Here is a 23538-nt window from a genome sequence, read left to right as displayed (position 1 = left end):
TATTTTGTTTTCTAAAAGCATTACATTATTAATCAAAATTTTTTCTTTAATAAGAACAATATTAATTTTTAAAAATAATATTTCTATAGATTGGACGAACATCCCTTGGACGATGCCCAACTACTAAACTACTAGTGTATATATATATATATATATATATGAACTAGAAGAATTTGAAGGATATTTCGAACAGATCGAGCTCCTGCACCCAGTATTTTCAGAAAAAATCATCACACGTACAGTACAGAATATAAGCTAGTACGTACGATGTAATAAAGCGGAAGCAATTATTTAATCAACAAAATGATCGGAAGCATAAGGAAGTTTCGTTTGCAGGCTTATTATAAGCATAAATTGAGAGAGATGGCCTCAGAAACCATACGAGTACATATAATGGATCGATCCACCATGAAAGACACGAGCTAGATACCTGCTCAAACAAAAAACCCCAACAATTCATTATGCAGGAAAGGGTACCTTTTTACATACTTTCTTTTTCAGAAAATAAAGGTACGTATTTATATAGAATATGCTATAATATGTGATGCTTTTGTTCACAGCTACTCCTTAATTGCTCTTGATCATGATAAGATTATCATCTATCTCTTTGGTAAGACCAGCTGAAAACTGAAGCATTTGTTTTGGATCTGGGATCTCCGCGTTAAGTTTCTCATATTCAACAATCCAACGGCCCAAGCATCCCTCTCTCTTTGGAATGGCCTGAAAAACGAACTTGAAACTTTTGTATGCCTCTGCGAGTAATCCTCCTATCACCTTGAAAGTGACCGATAGTTTTTCGTCATCTATGTTCTCATATATCTCCTTGGAAATTACAGTTTTCCCCTCTACACAGCCAGACCCAAAAAAGAAGAAAATCGAATATTAAATATATAAATATTAAACCATGCAAGCAATTATCATTCCATAACATTAGCAATTGCCGCCTAAACTATCAATTTCCAGAGCAAAAAAAAAAAAAAAAAAAAGCAATATATTCCATTTTCCCTTGCGAATGTCCAAATTATTCCCAACAATTTTTAAAAAGACAATATAATATATCATTGTAAATTAAAATTTTTAAAAATAAGAAAGAAATAGAAAATGACCAAAGAGATCGAGAAAATCAAAGGGTATTTGGTATCAAACTTGTTACATACATTAACAGGACCAATTTATAAGCATAACATCATGTGACATGTGAGAGAGTTCGTCTATAATAGTACTTGTGATCAACATGACAACAACAAACTTTGGTGCCCTTACCGTATAAAAGATGCCAGTTCATGACAGCACCCACCTCTTCCCAGTTACCTTCTACTAAATCAACTTTCTGTATATAGGTAGGGCAAAGTTTTGGTGCCTCGTACAATCGTTTCGCGAGAGCCTCGTATAAAGCAGGAGCAGATGACTTGGCCTCTGTTTCAATACTTAACTTACCAGACAGAGAAGAAGACATTTTTCCTTTCAATTATATATAAGGAGTTCTCAGTACTCTAGTACGAGCAAGTAGAAGCGGTTTGTAGTAGGAATGAAAGACTCTGTGTCCAGGACACTAATGCTCTTCGGCTTTTATAGGGAAAAATGGGCTGGGTTTAGTCGACAATTTCCTGGTGCTCTTAAGGCGGCTAATTAACTCGTGGAAATTCAGGAGCCATGCATGTGCTCAGCTGCATACTGTCCATAAACTTAAATATCATGGACTTAAAAGTCAAGTTGGTGCCTTTGAATATCTTTACAATGTTGTCATATCTTTTAATATTTACAATATCTCTACATCTTCAATATCTTCAACACCAGAAACGTGATATCAAACTAAAAGGCATCAATAGTAATGAACTCTGAAAATAGTTTTAGTAAAAAGAACATGACTTGTCTTTTTTTTTCTCCACCCAAGTAATTGAACGAGAGCAATGTTATATACAGTTGTGAAATTGCAAACGCCGTGCAATCGCTTTGAAAAAGAGTGGGGTCCACGATTAAAAAATTTGTTTTTTTTCATGTGGATCCCATATTAATTTATTTTTTTCAAAGCGACTGCACGTCGCTTGCACAATCACGACTGCAAATATCATTTTTCATTAAATAAAGCCTAAGTAAGACTAGCAAAGCAAATATATAGCAATTTATTATAATCACATAACCAAGGGAAAAAGAGAGAGAGAGAGAGAGAGAGAGAGAGAGAGAGAGAGAGAGAGAGAGAGAGAGAGAGAGAGAGAGAGAAAACTAAAATACACATATTTGACACCGAAAAAGAACAACTAAGACTTTTTTTTTCTTTTTTTTTTTTAATTTATTTCCATGAAATCCTGAGACCCCACATCCTAAACTTTTCTCAATGTTTCAAGGCTTCTGGTCAAGAAAGAACACCAAATAGAATCTGCAAAGTGAGAGTTTTTCATCTGAATTGAAGTAGCCCTAATCGAAGACCATTAACAAAGATCAGTACTGAACTTTGCTTTGTAGGCGCAACGGCAACACAAAGGAAAAGCTTGCAGCAAATAAACAACCAGGGCTAAATGAATTAAAAAAGCATTCACAAGAGAAAGAAATGAATTAAAAATATTTTACTTATGTGAACAATATCCTCTAAATGTAGAGAGATTACTGTAACATGAAAATGAAAAATGAAGATAAAATAAAACATCCATTGTAGCTCATTTTTAAACAAATTTCTTTATATTTTACAAATAACTACATTTTACATCGTCCATTGAAAATGCTCGTAGATCGTGATCAAGTTTGAACAATGAACATGTCTGTCTGGGAAACTCGTACTAGTCCTAGACATTTTAAGAACCACGTGCAATATTATTCATGACACGAATTCTCGTACCAACTGATTCCAAAAAGTTTGTTAATCCAATTTCTTTTTTTATTAGGCAGGTAAGCATACAATCCTCCATTCTCAGTCTCTTCAAGAAAATTTTGTTTTTATTCACTTTAAAAAAAAAAAAAAACTAGCATTTATGACATTTATTTATATATAACGAAAATGACTATATATAACGTATGAAGATAGACTCATTTAATAAAAAATAATAATTTTTATCAAAAATAATTAACTACAAATAAATAGTTTTGTTATTATATTTTTGTCTTCTGAATATTCTTCCAGACATTTTCAATGTAGGCGGGCCGCTGAGAAAATTCAACTATTCTAAATAGATGTCTCCATGCATGAATCGCAATGCCATTCACATTATACATATATATATGCATATACCTCTACTACATTGACTAATTCGTACTTCCACAGTCACATTTCTTCTGCACGTGATCACGATCGAGTACGACAACATATTTATAAAGACAACTTATAGTATACAATGGTAATGGCAAAGACAAATAATTTGTGAGATTTATTTAATGACACAATTGGTACCAGAAATTTTTCTAAAGGTGGTCAATTTTTCTAACTTATGACACATATATGTAAAATAAAAAAAGTACAAATCTTAACCTTAATTTCAACAAAATATATAACAACGTAACTATATATTAAAAGTCATATTTCAATAATTTGTTATACACATGTAAAGATAAATTTCAAAGAATACAACTTGACATCTATTTTAAATTTCTGATGATAATATTTGATAGATATGTATTCATTCATTATTACTTTTGCAATGAAATATTTAGATTTTTGTATTTTTAATAAAAACTATCAAATGATCTTGTAAAATTATATCTTTCATTCTAGGATGTAAGCTAGTTTATCAAGTTTAATATAAAATCTAGACATTAATTTAGTGTCACATTAAGCATATAATACTATAATTAAGATCTTAAATAAATATTTTTTTGCTCGATAAAGTCTAGGAGATAAAAGTTTCTCAATTAATTTTTCAATGAATTATCAAATTTAATTAACTTTTGAATTTATTTCTCTTCGGTTCCATATTAACAAGAAGCATAATATTGTATAATAAAAGTCTTTGGAATATAAATTAATAAGTTTATTATTTTTCATAAACATAACTTTAATTTAATTTTGGGGGCACTATATCATAAAAAATAGATAAAATATAAAAATTGTATAAAATTTCAAGACTATAAGAAAAAAATTGTAAAGATATTTACGTGTATGTGAAAATTTTAGAAAATCTTAAAGAGTAAATGAGAACTATAAATTTTTTGGGAGACAATTTCGTGTGTGTGTATATATATATATATATCTATATAGAATTATGAAAACAATTTAGCAGCTAGGAACCGTCAACGTGCGTGGTAATTCTGCCACTACAGCCAACCTCGGTCCACATGATTTCGTCACTACTCCACCTACTCCGGTCCATGCTGCGCGCGCGTAACTTTATTGACTACATTTTTCCACATTCGAATATTTTGAGTATTAGACGTTAAATTTAGCGCTCCAAATTGCATGGCTTTCCCATCATGATGTGATGTAGGAATATATGGTAAAACTCAACCTGTTGCAAATGGAATAATATAGGTCGAGATGGCGAAAAGTCACAGGCGCTCCATCAAATCGGTTTGAGCTTTAACGACTTTAGACGCCAAGGATCTCCCTAGAGAATTCACCAAATCCTCTTACAGTTAATACTACTAATTAATTGAAAGTTTGTTATCAATCTAAAATAGAAATAATATTATAATAGAATGAGTTGTTATTTAATAATAAAAAAATATTAAATTAATATAAGTGAATAATATTTATATATATATATATGAGTATAAAGATGGTTTATATATAATTTAAGTCATAACTGACGATTAAGGACGGTTATAATTAATATCTAAGAACGATCATAATTGATAATTAAATGTGATTATACAAATTGGTTTATAACACTCTCTCTTTAGATGACCATACATAAAAAATATGTCTCGTTAAAACCTTGTCAAGGAAAAATCCAGTAAGAAAAAATCAATGGCGAAGGAAAAAGAGTACAACATTCATGTGTACCGCAAAGTACTTTAAAATTGCCTCATTAAAACCTTACAAAGGAAAACCCAGTAGGATAAAATCTTAACGAAGGAAAAAGAATACAATTAACAAAAGTCTTCAAAACATTTACTTCTCCTGAAAAATACATGATAATAAGTGTTCAACTCTTTGCATTCCAATGTTTTGCATAATCCTTTTAAATATTGCAGTTGATAATGTTTTAATGAATAAATCTACCAGATTATCACTTGATCATATCTGCTTGACATTAATTTCATATTTCTCCTCATTAATTGCAATGATCTTTGAGTGATTTGAAGAAGTAGCAGATAATGTTTGCTTGACAGATCTTCATGATATAACAGAATTTTCTTAAGTAAATACATATCCAGTTTAAGATCTACCTTTGTATGGATCTGAAAAATAATCTGCATCTGCATATATAACTAATTGTAGACTTAATCTATATTGATAAAATAATCTCATATCAATCGTACTTCGCGGGTAACGAATGACATATTTAATACCATTCCAATGTCTTCAAGTTGGTGCGGGATTATATTTTGCAATTAAATTAACTGGAATGCAATATCAGACCGAGTGCAATTTGCAAGATACATCAGGGATCTAATTGCACTGAGATAAGGTACTTCAGGACTAAGAATTTCTTCATCGTCTTCACAAGGACAAAATGGATTTTTCTACATATCAAGTGATTGAACAACCTTTAAAATATTCAGGGGATAAGTTTTATCCATATAAAAGTGCTTCAAGACTTTATAGTGAAAGGTCTTTGCATTGATGCATCTCAATATTGTGTACCAACTCTTTAAATGATGCAGTTGGTAATGTTTTGGTAAACAAATTTGCCATATTGATTCAAGATCATTTTAACATTAAATTCATTATTCTTATGGAGTTGTGCTCTTTTGGAGTTCTTGTGAATAACATAGTTAGTAAAGAAGTCATCAAAGTTAAGCCGCCAACCTCCATATTCAACAAAAATAGTAGCCATTTTTTTAGACCATACAAGCACCGTAGGATTTTACAACTCTTTTGGAGCTGTCAGGCGCTACAGGGTTATGATGCTACATCTTTTGTCTCTTGTAGAGAGATGCTTCATGAGAGACGTTGCTAAGTAATAGAGATGCTTTGTCCTTCTTTTTACTCACCTGAGAATGCTGCTTTCATGATAAGAGTAGAGATTCATTTTTCTGAAATGAGTTATTCTGGTGTCGTTTCGAAATCAAGATTTCTTGCTGCTCAATATTATGTCTTTGTTACGACTAAGTCTCGGAGGTTATTAGCTAAAATGAATGAGATTAACCAACTCAATAATCAAATATCTTAATTGCATTAGAAGCTCTCTGCGGAGAATCGTAAGAACAAGAAACTGAAGGAGGAAAGTAAGGCGTTAAAACAGTATGCCCGTGATCTTCAGCCACATACAGAGGATCTGGAATGAGAATTTGCTCAAATACAGGATCAGCAGCAACAGCTATTTGAAGAAGTCCAAAGACTTAGAGTATAAGGACAAGCTACATTTAATCTCGTCGTGGATATTTAAAAAAGTCATACTTCTAAGAGAGTAGAAGCAAGCTGCTTTTAATTTTACGGCCTAGTAAACAACTGTAGGATATCTGTAGTTAGCATATCCTCTATCAATATATGTAATTTTATTTTGCTTTCATAATTTTCTCTATAAAAGAAATATTCAGCTTATCTTCATTCGCATCCCATTTTCTTCACTTTTCTGTACTTAGTCTGCATTCTTACTCTGCAATGACTCATAAATCTTATTGTGACCAATATATGAGGTATTTTACATCTCGTTAACCAGTTTTTTCTGCTTCTACCATAGGAGCTGTACTGCAATACAAAGATGATCTAACTAATAAGTCAGACGATGATACTATCAAAGAGCTTGTGAGTCTCGGTACCTGATACTCATCAACTATTGTCACATATTCTCAGCGATTATAATTCAAAATTTGTGAGGTTGACAAACTCAATGAGAAAATTTCTATCCTTCAAAGACTTCTTCTGGAGTCCAACATGAAGGTAGGAGCAATAAAACAAAATAATAGGAATTTAAAATCCTTGCTTGACTCTTCTTTTCGATTGCCTACTACTTTAGACAATAGTGCCATGCAAATTTATGAAGAGCAAGAATTAGGTAAAGAGCATCAAATTTCTATAATTTTTTTTAGAGATAATAAAATAATATTTCACAAATATTCACGTTATGTTTCTATCTTCTGGTAGATATTCTGTGTGCTCTATTTTATTTCTCCTTTAATCATACACATTTCTTACAAAACTGTAATATGAATCTGAAATACTTATTGTATTTAAGAGATAGTATTTCAGAACTAATAATTTCAAATATGTGCAGTTTTTATGAGTTGTTTTGGAATCTCAATATAAGAAAAAGAAACTTAGAAAATTGCAAAACACTATCCTGTTATTGAAGAACAGGAAGTGAGTAAGGAAAAATCAGAAATGTCATTTTCTAATCTTCTCATTGAACTGTTTTTCATAGTTATTTTCTATACATTCTAGCTTGACATTTATACTGAAGTGATAGAGACACTTGATGATAACAAAGGCTGTTTTCCAACGAGAAAAAAAATACATGAGCTGCTGTGAGTTGCTGTCCAAGTGAGTGTCCAGCTGGTCTGCATGTGTGTGTTCTCCTGCTGTCTGCTGCTTCACATGCCAAAAGCTGAAGAAGAATAATCCTCTGCTGCTGCTGCTGCACGTTCAAGCATCTTCTTTCCCTTTTCATGAGCTGCTGTGAGTTGCTGTCCAAGTGAGTGTCCAGCTGGTCTGCATGTGTGTGTTCTCCTGCTGTCTGCTGCTTCACATGCCAAAAGCTGAAGAAGAATAATCCTCTGCCTTTGCTGCTGCACATTCAAGCATCTTTCTGTATTTTCAACAGCCCCCCGCAAGGTGGAGAGTAGATATTTTCTGCTCCCATCTTGTGCAAGTGTGTGTAGAAGCTGTTAGATCCCAGTGCCTTAGTCAATATATCTGCAATTTGTGATTCACTACTTACATGCTCAGTAATGACACTTCCTTCCTGAATTTTATCACGGATCAAATGGCAATCGAGCTCTATATGCTTGGTACGTTCATGGAATACTGGATTTGCTGCAATGTGTAATGCAGCCTTGTTGTCACAGCGTAACACAGCTGCCTGAGGATGATCTACCATTAAGTCTTGAAGTAAAAACCTTAGCCAAGTTAATTCACAGCAAGCACTTGCCATGGCCCTGTATTCAGCTTCTGCTGAGGACCTAGAGATAGTGTTTTGCTTTTTAGATTTCCAAGACACTAAGGAAGGACCAAGAAAGGCACAATACCCTGTCACAGACCTTCGTGTATCTGGGCATGCTCCCCAATCTGAATCACAGTACACCTCAAGTTGTAGGTTTGATTGTGAAGAGTAAAACAAGCTTTGTCCTGGAGCTCTCTTTATGTACCTTAGTACCTTATGAGCTGCATTTAAATGTGGGACTCTAGGAGCTTGCATGAATTGACTAAGCAATTGGACTGAATATGCTAAATCTGGTCTGGTGATGGTGAGGTAAAGAAGCCTCCCAATGAGTCTTCTGTAGATAGAAGGATCCTTAAGTAGGACACCTTGATCCTTAGGCAATTTGCTGTTTTGATCCAGAGGTATCTTAGTAGGTGCAGCTCCAATGGTTCTTGAGTCAGATAATATGTCCAATGCATATTTTCTTTGACATACATAAATCCCTTTTTCTGATCGTGCCACTTCCAACCCAAGAAAGTACTTTAAAACACCTAAATCCTTTATCTTAAATCTGTCATGTAGGGAAGATTTGAGAGAATGAGTAATGTCCATGTCATTACCTGCTATAATAAGATCATCCACATAGACAAGCACAGCTGTAAAGGATTCCCCCACTGACCTTGTAAACAAACTATAATCTGCCTTTGACTGCTTGAAACCTTTCTGAACAATGAAATCTGAGAGTTTGGCATACCATTGCCTCGATGCCTGTTTCAATCCATACAAACTCTTATGAAGTTTGCAAACTTTTGCACAATTACTATCAGCATATCCTGGTGGAAGCTTCATATAAACTTCCTCCTCCAAATCACCATGGAGGAATGCATTGTTCACATCTAATTGATGTAAATTCCAACCTTTAACTGCTGCTACAGCAAGCAATGTTCTCACTGTCACTAGCTTTGCTACAGGGGAGAAAGTCTCATGGTAATCCAACCCCTCCTGTTGTGTGTATCCCTTTGCCACTAGCCGAGCCTTATACCTCTCAACACTTCCATCTGCATTGTACTTGACCTTATACACCCATTTGCACCCTATAGCTTCCTTTCCATGAGGCAAATCAACTACAGTCCAAGTGTCATTCATCTCTAAGGCCTCAATCTCAGCTTGCATTGCCTTGCACCAACCAGAGGTTTTGACAGCTTGTGCATATGTGTTAGGTTCTATTTGCTTTGTGATTGAAGCGACAAAAGCTTTGTGTGTGTTGGACAGTTTATGATAAGAGAGATTAGCATCAAGAGGAGAGGCATTACCTGAAAGTCTTGATCCTTTCTTCTTGTCTAACTTCTGTGAATGAGGGAGTGAGGATACTTGTTGACAAATGAAGTCCATCAAGTAAGGTGGTGTACGTCTTTCTCTAGTGGACCTTCTAGGCATATGAGGATCGGTGGGATGTGTATGTTCTTCAAGAGGTTCTGGTGGATTTTCTGTGTTTGAGGTGTTTGCTACATTCTCTATATCGATATCTGGTTCAGGTTCAAGGTGAGGCAACTCAGAAGTGTGGTCAAGAGCAGTATCTAGTGGTTGGGAAAAGGATAATGTGGTTGGACTTGGTAGGTTATGGGGAGTGGTTGTAGTCTTAGTTTTGTATGGAAAAATCTTCTCATGGAAGACTACATTTCTAGAGATGAAGATTCTTTTTGTCTCTAGATCCAAAAGCTTATAGCCTTTAACCCCAAAAGGGTAACCTAAGAACACACACTTCCTAGCTCTAGGATCAAACTTGTGCCTGTTATTTATCAGAGTAGAGGCAAATACCAAACACCCGAATACCCTAAGATGAGAGTAAATAGGTTTGGTCCCAAAGAGGAGCTCAAAAGGGGTCTTGTTTTTAAGTAATGGTGAGGGGGTTCTGTTTATGAGATATACTGCAGTGAGGATGCAGTCATTCCAATATCTCATTGGAATTTCACTTTGAAACTTTAGGGCTCTTGCTACATTCAAGATGTGCTGGTGTTTCCTTTCTACAATAGCATTTTGCTGGGGTGTTTCAACACAAGTTTTTTGATGGATTATGCCTCTTTTTGAATAAAAGTCTTTCATGTCAAATTCACCTCCATTATCACTTCTAATTACTTTGATTTTGGAGTCAAATTGGGTTTCAATCATTGCATAAAATTGTTGTAAAGCCCCAGTTGCATCAGATTTCAGTTTTAACATATACACCCAAGTACATCGACTGAAATCATCAACTATACTCAAAAAATATCTTGATTTATCATGACTAATTTCATTGCAAGGCCCCCAAAGATCACAGTAGACTAAATCAAAACATTTTTCTGATTTATGATGGCTAGTAGGAAAAGGTAGTTTGTGTAATTTTGCTAAAGGGCAAACTGAGCAGGGTATGGTAGCAACATCAAAATCAGAAATTTCATTTTTGCTAATCAAGTTCATCCTAGAATCTGAGAGGTGCCCAAGTCTATAGTGCCATAGACTGAAACCTTCATGGTTGTTGATGACAGAAGCAGAAATGACAGTGTTGGTGGTTAGAGAGGATAGGACTTCAACTAAAGCTGTAGGGGAGACTTCATTCCTCAGTAGGTGATACAAGCCATTCCTCACTTCACCCATTCCAGTCGTTTTCCAAGTTAAAAGGTCCTGAATAAAACAGTTTTCAGGTAGAAAAATAAGACAACATCTTGATTTTTGACTAAGTTTCCTTGCAGATATGAGGTTAAAAGAAAAGGATGGAACACAAAGCACATCATGCAAGGTCAAGTGTTTTGACATCTTCACTGTTCCAACATGGGAAACATTGACAGTTTCACCATTTGGAAGAGCTACAGAATATTTGGCAACACTTTTGATGGTGGTGAAAAGGAAGGTTGAACAGACCATGTGGTCTATTGCCCCCGTGTCTATTATCCAAGGTGCATCAAAGGTGTTGTGTGAGTTTATGCTACAAGCTGAGAGACAAAGTGAGATACCAGATATTTTTGACATGTCAGATTCAGAATGACTGAGGGAATGCACTTGATTAAGTGAAGCTGTGTGAGAATGACTGGGTTGTGATTTGAGCAAGGCAATCAGTTGTGAATATTGCTCTTGAGTGAGTGTTGCTTGGTTGTTGTTGATTTGCTCATGTCCAGGTGGCATGAGGGTAGTGACTTGATTGGCAAAAGCTGGTCTGCCCTTCCCATGGAGCTTGTGGCCTGGTGGATAACCATGAAGTTTAAAGCATTTTTCTGCAACATGGCCAGGCATTCTGCAATGACTGCACACTGGTTTCTCAGGGTTAGCCTTAAAACACCTTTCTAAGGAATGTCCAGGCATTTTACAAAAAGTGCAATAATACTTTCTCTGAGATGTGATATTTTGCCTTCCTACATCTCTAGCAGTTGCTATCATAGCCATGGAGTCACCAACTGAAGTGTCAACAGAAATCTGTCGCCTCTTTTCTTCTTGTTGTATTATGGAGTACACTTCATTTAGACTAGGGAAAGGCTTGATTAGAAGGATCTGAGCCTTAAGGGCTTTGTATGTGTCATTTAAACCCATAAGAAACTTCATCACCCAGTCTCTTTCGTGGTTATCCACTATTGTTTTCAAACCCCCACATGTGCAGTTAGGAATAGACTCATAGTTCATCAATTCATCTAGCAGAGTTTTTAACTTAGAGTAATACATACTTACAGTGTCTTGGTTCTGCATTATTGTAGCAATACCTTGCTTTACTTCATAAATCCTTGGAGCATTTTGCTGTGCAAGTCGTTGCTCAAGTTCCTTCCACAGTTGATGAGCAGTCTCAGCATAAAGGGTGCTGCTCTTAATGTCAACTGACATGGTGTTTTGCAGCCAGGTGATGACTATGTCATTGCATCGAAGCCAATGATCCATCAATGGACTATCAGCCTCAGATGGTTCACAAATGCTTCCATCAACAAACCCAAGTTTGTTTTTGATGCGAAGAGCTCTTTTCATTGAACGTGCCCAAGAATGATAGTTACTTGAATAAAGCATTTGAGTGACAAGAAGGACTCCAGAACTGTCATTGGAACCAATAAAATAGGGGCTGTTTGGTTGGGATGGATCAGAAATATTTGAGTTTGGATTTGCATTTTGATTGGCATTTGAGTTGATGGAATCAGCCATAGCTCTGATACCATATAAGAAAAAGAAACTTAGAAAATTGCAAAACACTATCCTGTTATTGAAGAACAGGAAGTGAGTAAGGAAAAATCAGAAATGTCATTTTCTAATCTTCTCATTGAACTGTTTTTCATAGTTATTTTCTATACATTCTAGCTTGACATTTATACTGAAGTGATAGAGACACTTGATGATAACAAAGGCTGTTTTCCAACGAGAAAAAAAATACATGAGCTGCTGTGAGTTGCTGTCCAAGTGAGTGTCCAGCTGGTCTGCATGTGTGTGTTCTCCTGCTGTCTGCTGCTTCACATGCCAAAAGCTGAAGAAGAATAATCCTCTGCTGCTGCTGCTGCACGTTCAAGCATCTTCTTTCCCTTTTCATGAGCTGCTGTGAGTTGTTGTCCAAGTGAGTGTCCAGCTGGTCTGCATGTGTGTGTTCTCCTGCTGTCTGCTGCTTCACATGCCAAAAGCTGAAGAAGAATAATCCTCTGCCTCTGCTGCTGCACGTTCAAGCATCTTTCTATATTTTCAACACTCAATGACATTTAAATCATCTATATAAACTGCAATAAAAGCTAATATAGATACTAAAAATATATGGAAAATAGCTTGTTCCAAATGTGTTTCAATTGTTTTAGATCATATAAAGATTTTTGAAACTTGATAGAATAAGTACTTTAGGACTATATGCTTCATGCATTTCATATCTAGTGATTCATATAAATATGCAGTTAATTATGCATACCCAAACTCTTGGTAACTATCAAGATAATAAAAATCTCAATATAATTTCATCCACTTCAAAGGCATATCAATATTATTTCTGCGAGAAACCAACTCATAATTTATATATCACATTTTCATTTTCTTTATACAAATACCCACTGATATTCAACAAGCATCACCTCTTAGGTATTTAGACTACAAGTTCATATGTATCACATTTTTCTAGTGATATCAATTCTGCATGAATTGTTTCTTTCTATTTTGGCCAATATTTTTACGTCGGTATTCTTCGACTGTTCTTGGCTCACTTTTTTCATTACTTCTGGTAATGTCGAGTGTCATCTTATATAAAAATATGTTGTCGACAATAGTTTTATTTCTATCCAGAATTTTTCCAATACTCATGAAATGTATCGAGATCTCGTTATTTTCAGGTACCTGTCCCTCTTCAAGGAAAGACATTTCATGTAAATCCTTTTCAGGAGGTACTTTTCAGTAGTTTCCTCTTCAAGAGGATTATTTTTCAGGAGATACTCTTCAGGAGGATTATACTATTCAGAAGTTTTTATTATAAGAGAATTTTGTATAGAAAGTTTGGATGAATCTTATTGCTTATTTTGTGGGTACGGCCTCTTCAGGAGCACCAATTTCTTTTCTTTGTACTTTTCTCTTTCGGAAAGCTTTATCTTTTGTATCAATAGATCTCTCACGATTTTAGACATGTCTTATGTTCATTAGACTACTAAATTTCTTAATTATCCTGCAAGGACTTCAATCATCGCTGGGATTTTAGCAGTTAGAATACGAGATATTTTTATCTTATTGCATCCATAAATTAATTATCATCTGAACTTCTAGTTCATTTATGATAATCAAGATAATGTCGAATTATTTCATTTTATTTGCTTCAAGCAAATTTTTCTTTCCGCTTATGGTGGGAAGACTTTATAGTAAAAGAATCTTCTATTTTTTTATAGACATCCATATAAAAATTATTCGACTTATCGTAATTAATTTCAGATGATCAAGTTAATCATGAAAAACATACAAATATTTTGAATCATATCATTTTTTATGCATCATAATATTTGATTCAATTATTGTATAATATCATCTCAAAGAGAAAGCTGGTAGTTTTTCCAAAATGATTTTCTGGCCCTAAATCATAGAAGTACTATAAAGATATTAATTACCATATCCAAGCTCTTGGTTTCTTTGAAAAAAATGCACCATTCACTCTGGGAAATATATAAATCCAATACCATTCACTTCAGGGAATGATGTGGAACTAGTAGAATGTGGCTGATAATTTCTTAACAAAAACTCATTATTTTGCTTAGCCACTAGAAGACAAGATATAAATTTAGAATATCTTGTAAACTTTTGCACTCGATATTAATACTTCAGGAGCACATTCGAGGCATTCATTTTAAACAAATATTTTTTAGTGATTTTTTTAGGTTCATTAATCATAACGAGCTTTTAGGAGGATCTCGATCTTTTGGTATACATATCACTCATTTAAATAATCTCACAGTATTAATATATCTTTTATTATGAGATACTCAATAAAATTATGGTTTATAGCGAACCTTCAAGAATGCTCTATTTATGTTCCAAGATGAATCTTATCATCAATAATTCATCACAAGTATAAAAAATAAATAGAACTTGTATATAAACTATATGAATAAAAATTGACCACAGATATAACTGAAATGTAAATTATAAAAATTTTAATTCACTATAGATAATATTCCTCACAGATATAACTGAAAAATAAATTATGGGAATATTAATTTATCATAGATATAACTGAGATGTAAACTATAAGAACAAACGTAGATTTTTATCAAGTAATAATAAGGAATATAATATTTGATACTCACCTTAGGGACTGCAAATAATATATTGAAAAACTTACTTAAAGTAGAAGACCATTAACTTCAGAATCAACAGAGCCTCGTGCTGATAATGTATTATGAAACTAAAAGAGAAATGATATTACAATAGAAAGAATTGTTATTCAATAATGAAAAAATATTTAACTTATACAAGTGAATGATACCCATATATATAGTAGTATAAAGACGGTTTATGTATAACTTAAGTCATAATTGATGGTTAAGAGCGGTCATAATTGATGGCTAAATGTGGTCATATAAGTCAGTTTATAACCAAAGTGAGTATATTCGGATTTGTATTTAGGGTATAGAATATGCCAAACTATTTGGAATTAACCCAAATAGCATGGCTGGGTTTGGATATTGGGTTAAGTTGAATTGAGTTGAGTTGAATAAAATATTGTTAGAATATTAGTTTTAAATATTATGAGTGTGGGATTTGAAAAAGTTAAATTTTTTATTATGTTTTATATAAAAATTTAAAAAAGTATATAGAGATTTGAAAAATATGTAATGATGAGATGAAGTGAGTTGAGGAGGATTTGGCAACCAAACGGGGCTGCCTCCACCCTTAGTGGTGTCTTTTTATGATTTATTGACACAATCTTGTGATCCTAATATTTTCACTCTAAACAAAGTCATTAGTATATGTTTTCCAACAAAGAATTATGTTATTTAGATATATATACCTCAGTTTCCAACAAAGTCATGAATGATCTTGATGCGATACAGAAAATCTATTATCTATCTAGGACTAGACAACCACGTAGACTTCCATTACGCAACTTTTAGTCAATTGAAAAACAATCGTACATAAGAGGCTAAACTTAAACAGGAAAATAAACCAAGAAATGGCTGAACTCAAATAGCTGATCTCTCACTCATACATTCTGTAATACCCAGGCCCAGAGCCCAAGCTCAGATTAGGCCCACGACACCTTGAGAAGAAATGGCACCGTTTTGTTAGTAAGTTTCCTTTACCTTCTTGATGGTTTCTTCCCCCCATTATTTTTTTCCGCATTTTTTCTCTTCCATGATCCCACTACCCCAGGCATCTTCGGTTTTTCTCACCTCCAACTTTCTTTTAACAGACCCACTCTCTCTCCCTCTCCTTACTACGATTTCTGTGTGGTTGTTTTGATGCGGTGATGTGTAGGACGAACCTCATCACCAGATCAGTGCTGAACGACGTTCTCACTACAACAAAAATAAGTTTTAGTGACAGATGAAACTGTCACAAGAAATGGAAAAAACGTCACGAAATATATTTGGTGACGGTTTCTGACCGTCACCACCACTGTCACGTAATGTGCGTCACGGATTACATTTGGTGACGGTTTACTGTACAAGCGTCACAAAAAATATTTTTAGTGACGGTTGGAAGTCTTCCATTTGATGTAACGTTCGAACGTGGGATTTTTTGTGACAGTTGAAATCTGTCACAAAATGTCACGTTCGAACGTCCAACAGAACGTTCGAATGTTAACCCGACTGATTGACATTCGAATGAGAAAATTTGACGTTCGTTGGTTATAGTTCGAACGTATCATATTTACGTTGGAACGTAAAACAAAACGTTCAAACGTAAATCATTTAAACATTCGAACGTTGTATTCATTTTGAAGGTGAACATGTTCGAACGTTGGGTCGTACATTCGAACGTTATTTCGTAATTTTGTGTAATTACATTCGAACGTTAATTCTAATGTAAACCAACATTCGAACGTTTGTTATATACATTCGAACGTATAGATCAAAAATACTATTTTCATAAAATTAAAAAATATACAAATTGTATCATCATATTATACCATCAAATTAGCAACTAACAATGTTTTATATAGTTGCAAAATTAGATATTAAAAGTTCTATACAATGAGAAAACTTAATTGATTTCATTTCTTCTTCTTTCCTCGCCCACCATGATTCTACTACAGTGACCTAACACGCCCTATCTGGACTCTCATCTCCCTCTGCACTTGTTCTTAAACTTCACTGCACATTCTTTCCTCCTGGTCTCTATGTTGCTCCTGCAAACGCATTTCTAAATCAGACTGTTGCTCCAAGAGAGACTCCAACCTTTATTGCCTTGATCTCATATACTCATTTGATAAAAAAAAAATGCTGCAAAATAAGTAACATTTTAAAAGAAATACAAATAAAAATTAAATTAATGAAATGTTGCATAATTTAATAAATTATTCCTAACATATTCAATAAAAGTTCACAAATTTTTTCAAAATGATATTATATATTTCCACAATATATAAACATATTCACAACTAAATTTACAATATTTTACATATTCCCAACAATTTTAATAGATACTGTAATATACAAATTCACAATATATAAACATATTCCCTATAGAATAAACTAATTCACAAATCACATATACATATGCACAATAATAACTAATTCACAAATACCAAAAGATAGTGACAAAAAAATAACCATAACATATGCTTCAAATTCCCATACACAATTATAAAACATATTCATTTTAATCTATAAATATACACAAATATTTATATTTTCATTTTAAGAATAAGCATACACACAACACAAATTTTCATTTTAATTCATCATATTACATAATCCATATCACAAAGATTTTCTTCTAATTCATTAACATAAACAATTCAATTCCTTCTAATTCATCAATAATATTCAATTCAAAACATATTCACAATATATACAATCAAAATTCACTACTCAATTCACAATATTATACACATATCTAATCCTTCAAAATCCACAATCAACTCACATTATACACATCAAAATGTTCATCATTATCCACAACAAAAGCACAACAAAATATATAAACATATTAATAAAGTTTAGAAATATACCTATCACTCACAATATCCTCTTACAAATCACAAGTTTTGAACAAGTTACAACAACCAATCCTTCAAAAAAATCACAACTCTAGTTAGTTAAAGACATATATATAAAAAGACACAAAATAAATATCATAAAATTGCAAAACATTTAAAGGAAAAAAGAGTTTTTCCTTACCAAAATCAATGGAGAGAGCAAAAATATTAATCATCTCTCACTCTACTCTCTCTCTCTAACCCTCTCTCACTCTAACACACACTCTCTCTCTAACCCACAACCCTCTCTCACCCTCACTCTCTCTTTCACGCACGGGAGAAGCAGAAGAAATGATTCTGCTTCCTCCCGTGCGTTTATTCATTAAAACTACTCTGATTTGATATGACGTTCGAACGTTTAAAAAGTAACGTTCGAACGTTTAAAAAGTGACGTTCGAATGTTAAATTTTAACGTTCGAACGTTATTTTAAAAATGTGTGGGAAATTTCCCGCATTTTTTCACGTTCGAACGTATATGCATATACGTTCGAACGTTTAAAAAGTAACGTTCGAATGTTAAATTTTAACGTTCGAACGTTAGTTAAAAATGTGTGGGAAATTCCCGCATTTTTTCACGTTCGAACGTATATGCATATACGTTCGAACGTTTAAAAAGTAACGTTCGAATGTTAAATTTTAACGTTCGAACGTTAGTTAAAAATGTGTGGGAAATTTCCGCATTTTTTCACGTTCGAACGTATATGCATATACGTTCGAACGTTTAAAAAGTAACGTTCGAATGTGAAATTTTAACGTTCGAACGTTAGTAGAAAATGTGTGGGAAAATTCCCGCATTTTTTCACGTTCGAACGTATATGCATATACGTTCAAACGTTTAAAAAGTAACGTTCGAATGTTAAATTTTAACGTTTGAATGTTAGTTAAAAATGTGTGGAAAAATTTCTGCATTTTTTCACGTTCGAACGTATATGCATATACGTTCGAACGTTTAAATAGTAACGTTCGAACGTTAGTTAAAAATGTGTAGGAAAATGAGTATAGTATAGAGCACTAGACTATATATATAATATATATTATATACTTAACTAGTATATAATATAGTGTATTATATATTATATATATAGTATATAATATACTGCAGTTAGCTTATCCAATTTTAATATTAAATCATTGCGCTTCAAATTTCAATCTCTTTAAATTTGTAATAATTGTTCACAAATGATGCATTATTTTATTTAAAAATTACATAAAATTTAAATTATAATCATATTTACCAAATACTCTATCTAACGTTAGAACTACACCCACTAACGTTCGAACGTATGTGAAAAAAATATACTCTATTATTATAAATAATATATAATAATATATATATATATATATTTAGTATATTAACTATATATAATATTAACTATATACTATAATATATACTATATATATTAACTATATAATATATTATATATTATATTTTATATGTAATGACTATATATATAATATATAATGAGTATATATATACTATATATATTATATAATATATACTAGACTATAATGAGTATAGTATATAGCACTAGACTATATATATAATATATATTATATACTTAACTAGTATTTAATATAGTGTATTATATATTATATATATAGTATATAATATACTGCAATTAGCTTATCCAATTTTAATATTAAATCATTGTGCTTCAAATTTCAATCTCTTTAAATTTGTAATAATTGTTCACAAAGGATGCATTATTTTATTTAAAAACTACATGAAATTTAAATTATAGTCATATTTACCAAATACTCTATCTAACGTTAGAACTTCACCCACTAACGTTCGAACGTATGTGAAAGAAATATACTCTATTATTATAAATAATATATAATAATATATATATAGTATATTAACTATATATAATATTAACTATATACTATAATATATACTATATATATTAACTATATAATATATTATATATTATAGATTATATGTAATGACTATATATATAATATATAATGAGTATATATATACTATATATATTATATAATATATACTAGACTATAATGAGTATAGTATATAGCACTAGACTATATATATAATATATATTATATACTTAACTAGTATTTAATATAGTGTATTATATATTATATATATAGTATATAATATACTGCAGTTAGCTTATCCAATTTTAATATTAAATCATTGCGCATCAAATTTCAATCTCTTTAAATTTGTAATAATTGTTCACAAAGGATGCATTATTTTATTTAAAAATTACATAAAATTTAAATTATAGTCATATTTACCAAATACTGTATCTAACGTTAGAACTTCAGCCACTAACGTTCGAACGTATGTGAAAGAAATATACTCTATTATTATAAATAATATATAATAATATATATAGTATATTAACTATATATAATATTAACTATATACTATAATATATACTATATATATATTAACTATATAATATATTATATATTATAGATTACATGTAATGACTATATATATAATATATAATGAGTATATATATACTATATATATTATATAATATATACTAGACTATGATGAGTATAGTATATAGCACTAGACTATATATATAATATATATTATATACTTAACTAGTATTTAATATAGTGTATTATATATTATATATATAGTATATAATATACTGCAGTTAGCTTATCCAATTTTAATATTAAATCATTGCGCATCAAATTTCAATCTCTTTAAATTTGTAATAATTGTTCACAAAGGATGCACTATTTTATTTAAAAATTACATAAAATTTAAATTATAGTCATATTTACCAAATACTGTATCTAACGTTAGAACTTCACCCACTAACGTTCGAACGTATGTGAAAGAAATATACTCTATTATTATAAATAATATATAATAATATATATAGTATATTAACTATATATAATATTAACTATATACTATAATATATACTATATATATATTAACTATATAATATATTATATATTATAGATTACATGTAATGACTATATATATAATATATAACGAGTATATATATATACTATATATATTATATAATATATACTAGACTATGATGAGTATAGTATATAGCACTAGACTATATATATAATATATATTATATACTTAACTAGTATTTAATATAGTGTATTATATATTATATATATAGTATATAATATACTGCAGTTAGCTTATCCAATTTTAATATTAAATCATTGCGCATCAAATTTCAATCTCTTGAAATTTGTAATAATTGTTCACAAAGGATGCATTATTTTATTTAAAAATTAAATAAAATTTAAATTATAGTCATATTTACCAAATACTGTATCTAACGTTAGAACTTCACCCACTAACGTTCGAACGTATGTGAAAGAAATATACTCTATTATTATAAATAATATATAATAATATATATAGTATATTAACTATATATAATATTTGTGATGACCCGCTTTTACGTGTATTTTCACTGAAGGATTGTTTTTAATTTAATTAATATATTAGTTTATTTATTTTGAATTAATGTGTTTTAAATTGGTTTTTTATTTATTTGATGTGTTTATTTTATTTAGTCGTTTTACGGTTTTTAAAATCGTTTTCGGCGGATCAGTTTTGGTTTCCGGAGTGAGGACTGGACCTCATTTCTTTTCTCTCATCTTTTCTTTTTCTTTTCTCTTTTTCCTTTTTCTTTTTCCTTTTCCTTCTTTTTCTTTCTTTTTCTTTTTTTTTTCTTCTTCTTTCTTCTTCCTCCTCTCCCGCGTACGCAGCAGCCCCTTTTTCTCTCCATCCCGTCGCTGCCCCTTTGACCGGCCGGTTCTCCGCCGTCCGGCCACCGTTTGATGCACCGTCACCACCATTCTCTTCCCCTTCCACCATAGATCATCCCCACCAATTTTCAGAGCCATCGGACCAGCCGTTTGCTTTCGAGAGCCGCCGGAAGTGGCTGCACCTGCTCTGTTTTTGCCCCTGTCGCCGGAACTGTTTTCTGCCCAGACCGCCGCCGTCCGGCCACCGTTTGGCTCGCCGCCGGTCTCGTTCGAACCCCCTCCCTCCGGCGCACCTTCCCACCAAATATCTCCCCCATCCGGCCGGCCGTTTGGCCGGAAGAGCCATTTCTTTCCCCACGGATTTTACTCCGATCCGCCGCCGTCTCTCCACCTCCGGCCACCATTTCTTCACCACTTCATCACCGACTCCTTGCCGTCCTAACCCACCTATTTCCGGCCTCCAACGACCACCGGAACAGCTCCTACGAGCTTGCTTTCCGATTTGAGTTTTCCGGCCTATTTCCGGCGTTTTCGCCGCCACCCACGGCCAACCACCACTTCCAATAGCTTCACAATCATCCCTAAACCATTCCCTATCAATCCTAAGCCCTGGTTTGTCCCCGTTCAAAAATGGGTAATTTATTACCCACGGACACAGTGTAAATTACACTGTTACGTTGCTTTTCCTCCGCCGTTTGCAACGCCGCGAGCTTTCTAAAAATACCGTATAGCGCTGTAAGTATTTTCCAAACCCTATTTACAGATTTAAATATATATTGCTCATTCAATAAATATTTGTTGTTGGTTGTTGATTCCGGACTGAGTCCGAGGAGTTTCGGGGGTCGGATGGATGGAGGACGGAGTTGTCTGTTTTATTGATTTATGTTGTTGGATTATTTTATTATGCATTGATATGGCATTTCATGGTGCATGCACATGTGTTTGTGGGATTTGTGTGAAAAGCCTGTGTATTGGCGTGAGTGGTTTTACGGGTGCGTGTGTATCACGAGCCCAAGCCGGGATGGGTTATTATCTCGGTGGAGCTCCTCTGGTCACTCGGGAGCGGAATAAACTGAGTGATGTCCCCTGAGTTGTCGAGAGAGATGACGGGAGCGGGGCTAGGGGATGCTTGGCTACGAACGCGCCGGGCGCGGAACCGGGCATCGCCCTACTCACCGACTCCGTGGCCCTTTGCTGGCGAGGGCTAGAGGATGCTTGGCTACGCACGCGCGGGGCGCGGAACTGGGCATCGCTTGTTAGGTGTCACATGCGTGGTGGTACTCTGCGGTGTGACACTGGAGCCAGGGTGTGCGGATGACCCCTAGGGGAGGTCATGGTGCATACGGTTAAAAATTGGATAATGGTTTGTGAGGCCAAATGGGACTTTTGGCGTGGGCCAGATGGACTTCTGGCGAGATATTGGGCCGGATGGACTTCCGGCGAGATATTGGGCCAAATGTGACCTTTGGCGTGTTTTTCGGAAAGGATGTGTTTTTGGGCCAAATGGGTTTTTTTTGGAGTGTGTGGAAAACTGTGTTTTATGGGCTTTGTGCATTGGGCATGATTCATGCATCTTGTTTGAGTTATATGTGTTTTTATCTGGTAGTGTTTGGATTTTACTTACCTGCGGTACCATTCGTGGTTCCGTAGCTTTTGGTGCAGAGTTAGAGGATGAAGAGGAGGAGGCTGAGCCCGAGGATGCGGCTCCGCCGGGTTGCAGATGTTATCTTTTTATTTGTTTAAAACTGTATTTGTGTTTTGTAATATTTTATCTATGTACGTTTTAAATAGCTTGTATTATGTTAAGAAAAATTCTGGTACTTAGTTATATGACTTTCGTTATCCGCTGCGTTTTTCTTGTGCACATTTGTTGCCTTTGCACACACTTGGCACCCGTCGATAGGATGGTGATCCGGGTTGTCACCATCCGGATGTCTCGAATTCCCCGTGTTCGGGCGTGGGGATTTTGGGGGCGTC

At 33.3% G+C, this 23538-nt stretch overlaps 1 protein-coding gene and 1 long non-coding RNA gene across 2 annotated transcripts; both read right to left on the bottom strand.

Annotated features, from left to right (window-relative positions):
• Window positions 1–316: 316 nt before the first annotated feature.
• On the bottom strand, window positions 317–1556 carry LOC122311200 (MLP-like protein 43). Its single transcript, XM_043125641.1, has 2 exons — window positions 1264–1556; window positions 317–845 (listed from the first exon to the last, which is right to left on the bottom strand). The coding sequence occupies exons 1-2, from the start codon at window positions 1454–1456 to the stop codon at window positions 568–570; spliced, it is 471 nt and encodes a 156-aa protein (XP_042981575.1). The 5' UTR covers window positions 1457–1556; the 3' UTR covers window positions 317–567.
• Window positions 1557–10488: 8932 nt separating this feature from the next.
• On the bottom strand, window positions 10489–11262 carry LOC122309607. The gene is made up of 2 exons (XR_006242464.1): window positions 11162–11262; window positions 10489–10832 (listed from the first exon to the last, which is right to left on the bottom strand). It is a non-coding gene; the product is annotated as an uncharacterized LOC122309607 (long non-coding RNA).
• Window positions 11263–23538: the final 12276 nt, after the last annotated feature.

This window comes from Carya illinoinensis, chromosome 5, assembly GCF_018687715.1.
Source record: "Carya illinoinensis cultivar Pawnee chromosome 5, C.illinoinensisPawnee_v1, whole genome shotgun sequence".
Classification (NCBI taxonomy): Eukaryota; Viridiplantae; Streptophyta; class Magnoliopsida; order Fagales; family Juglandaceae; genus Carya; species Carya illinoinensis.
The sequence above is the reverse complement of the archived record's forward strand: the minus strand, read 5'-3'. Positions and strand labels throughout refer to the sequence as shown.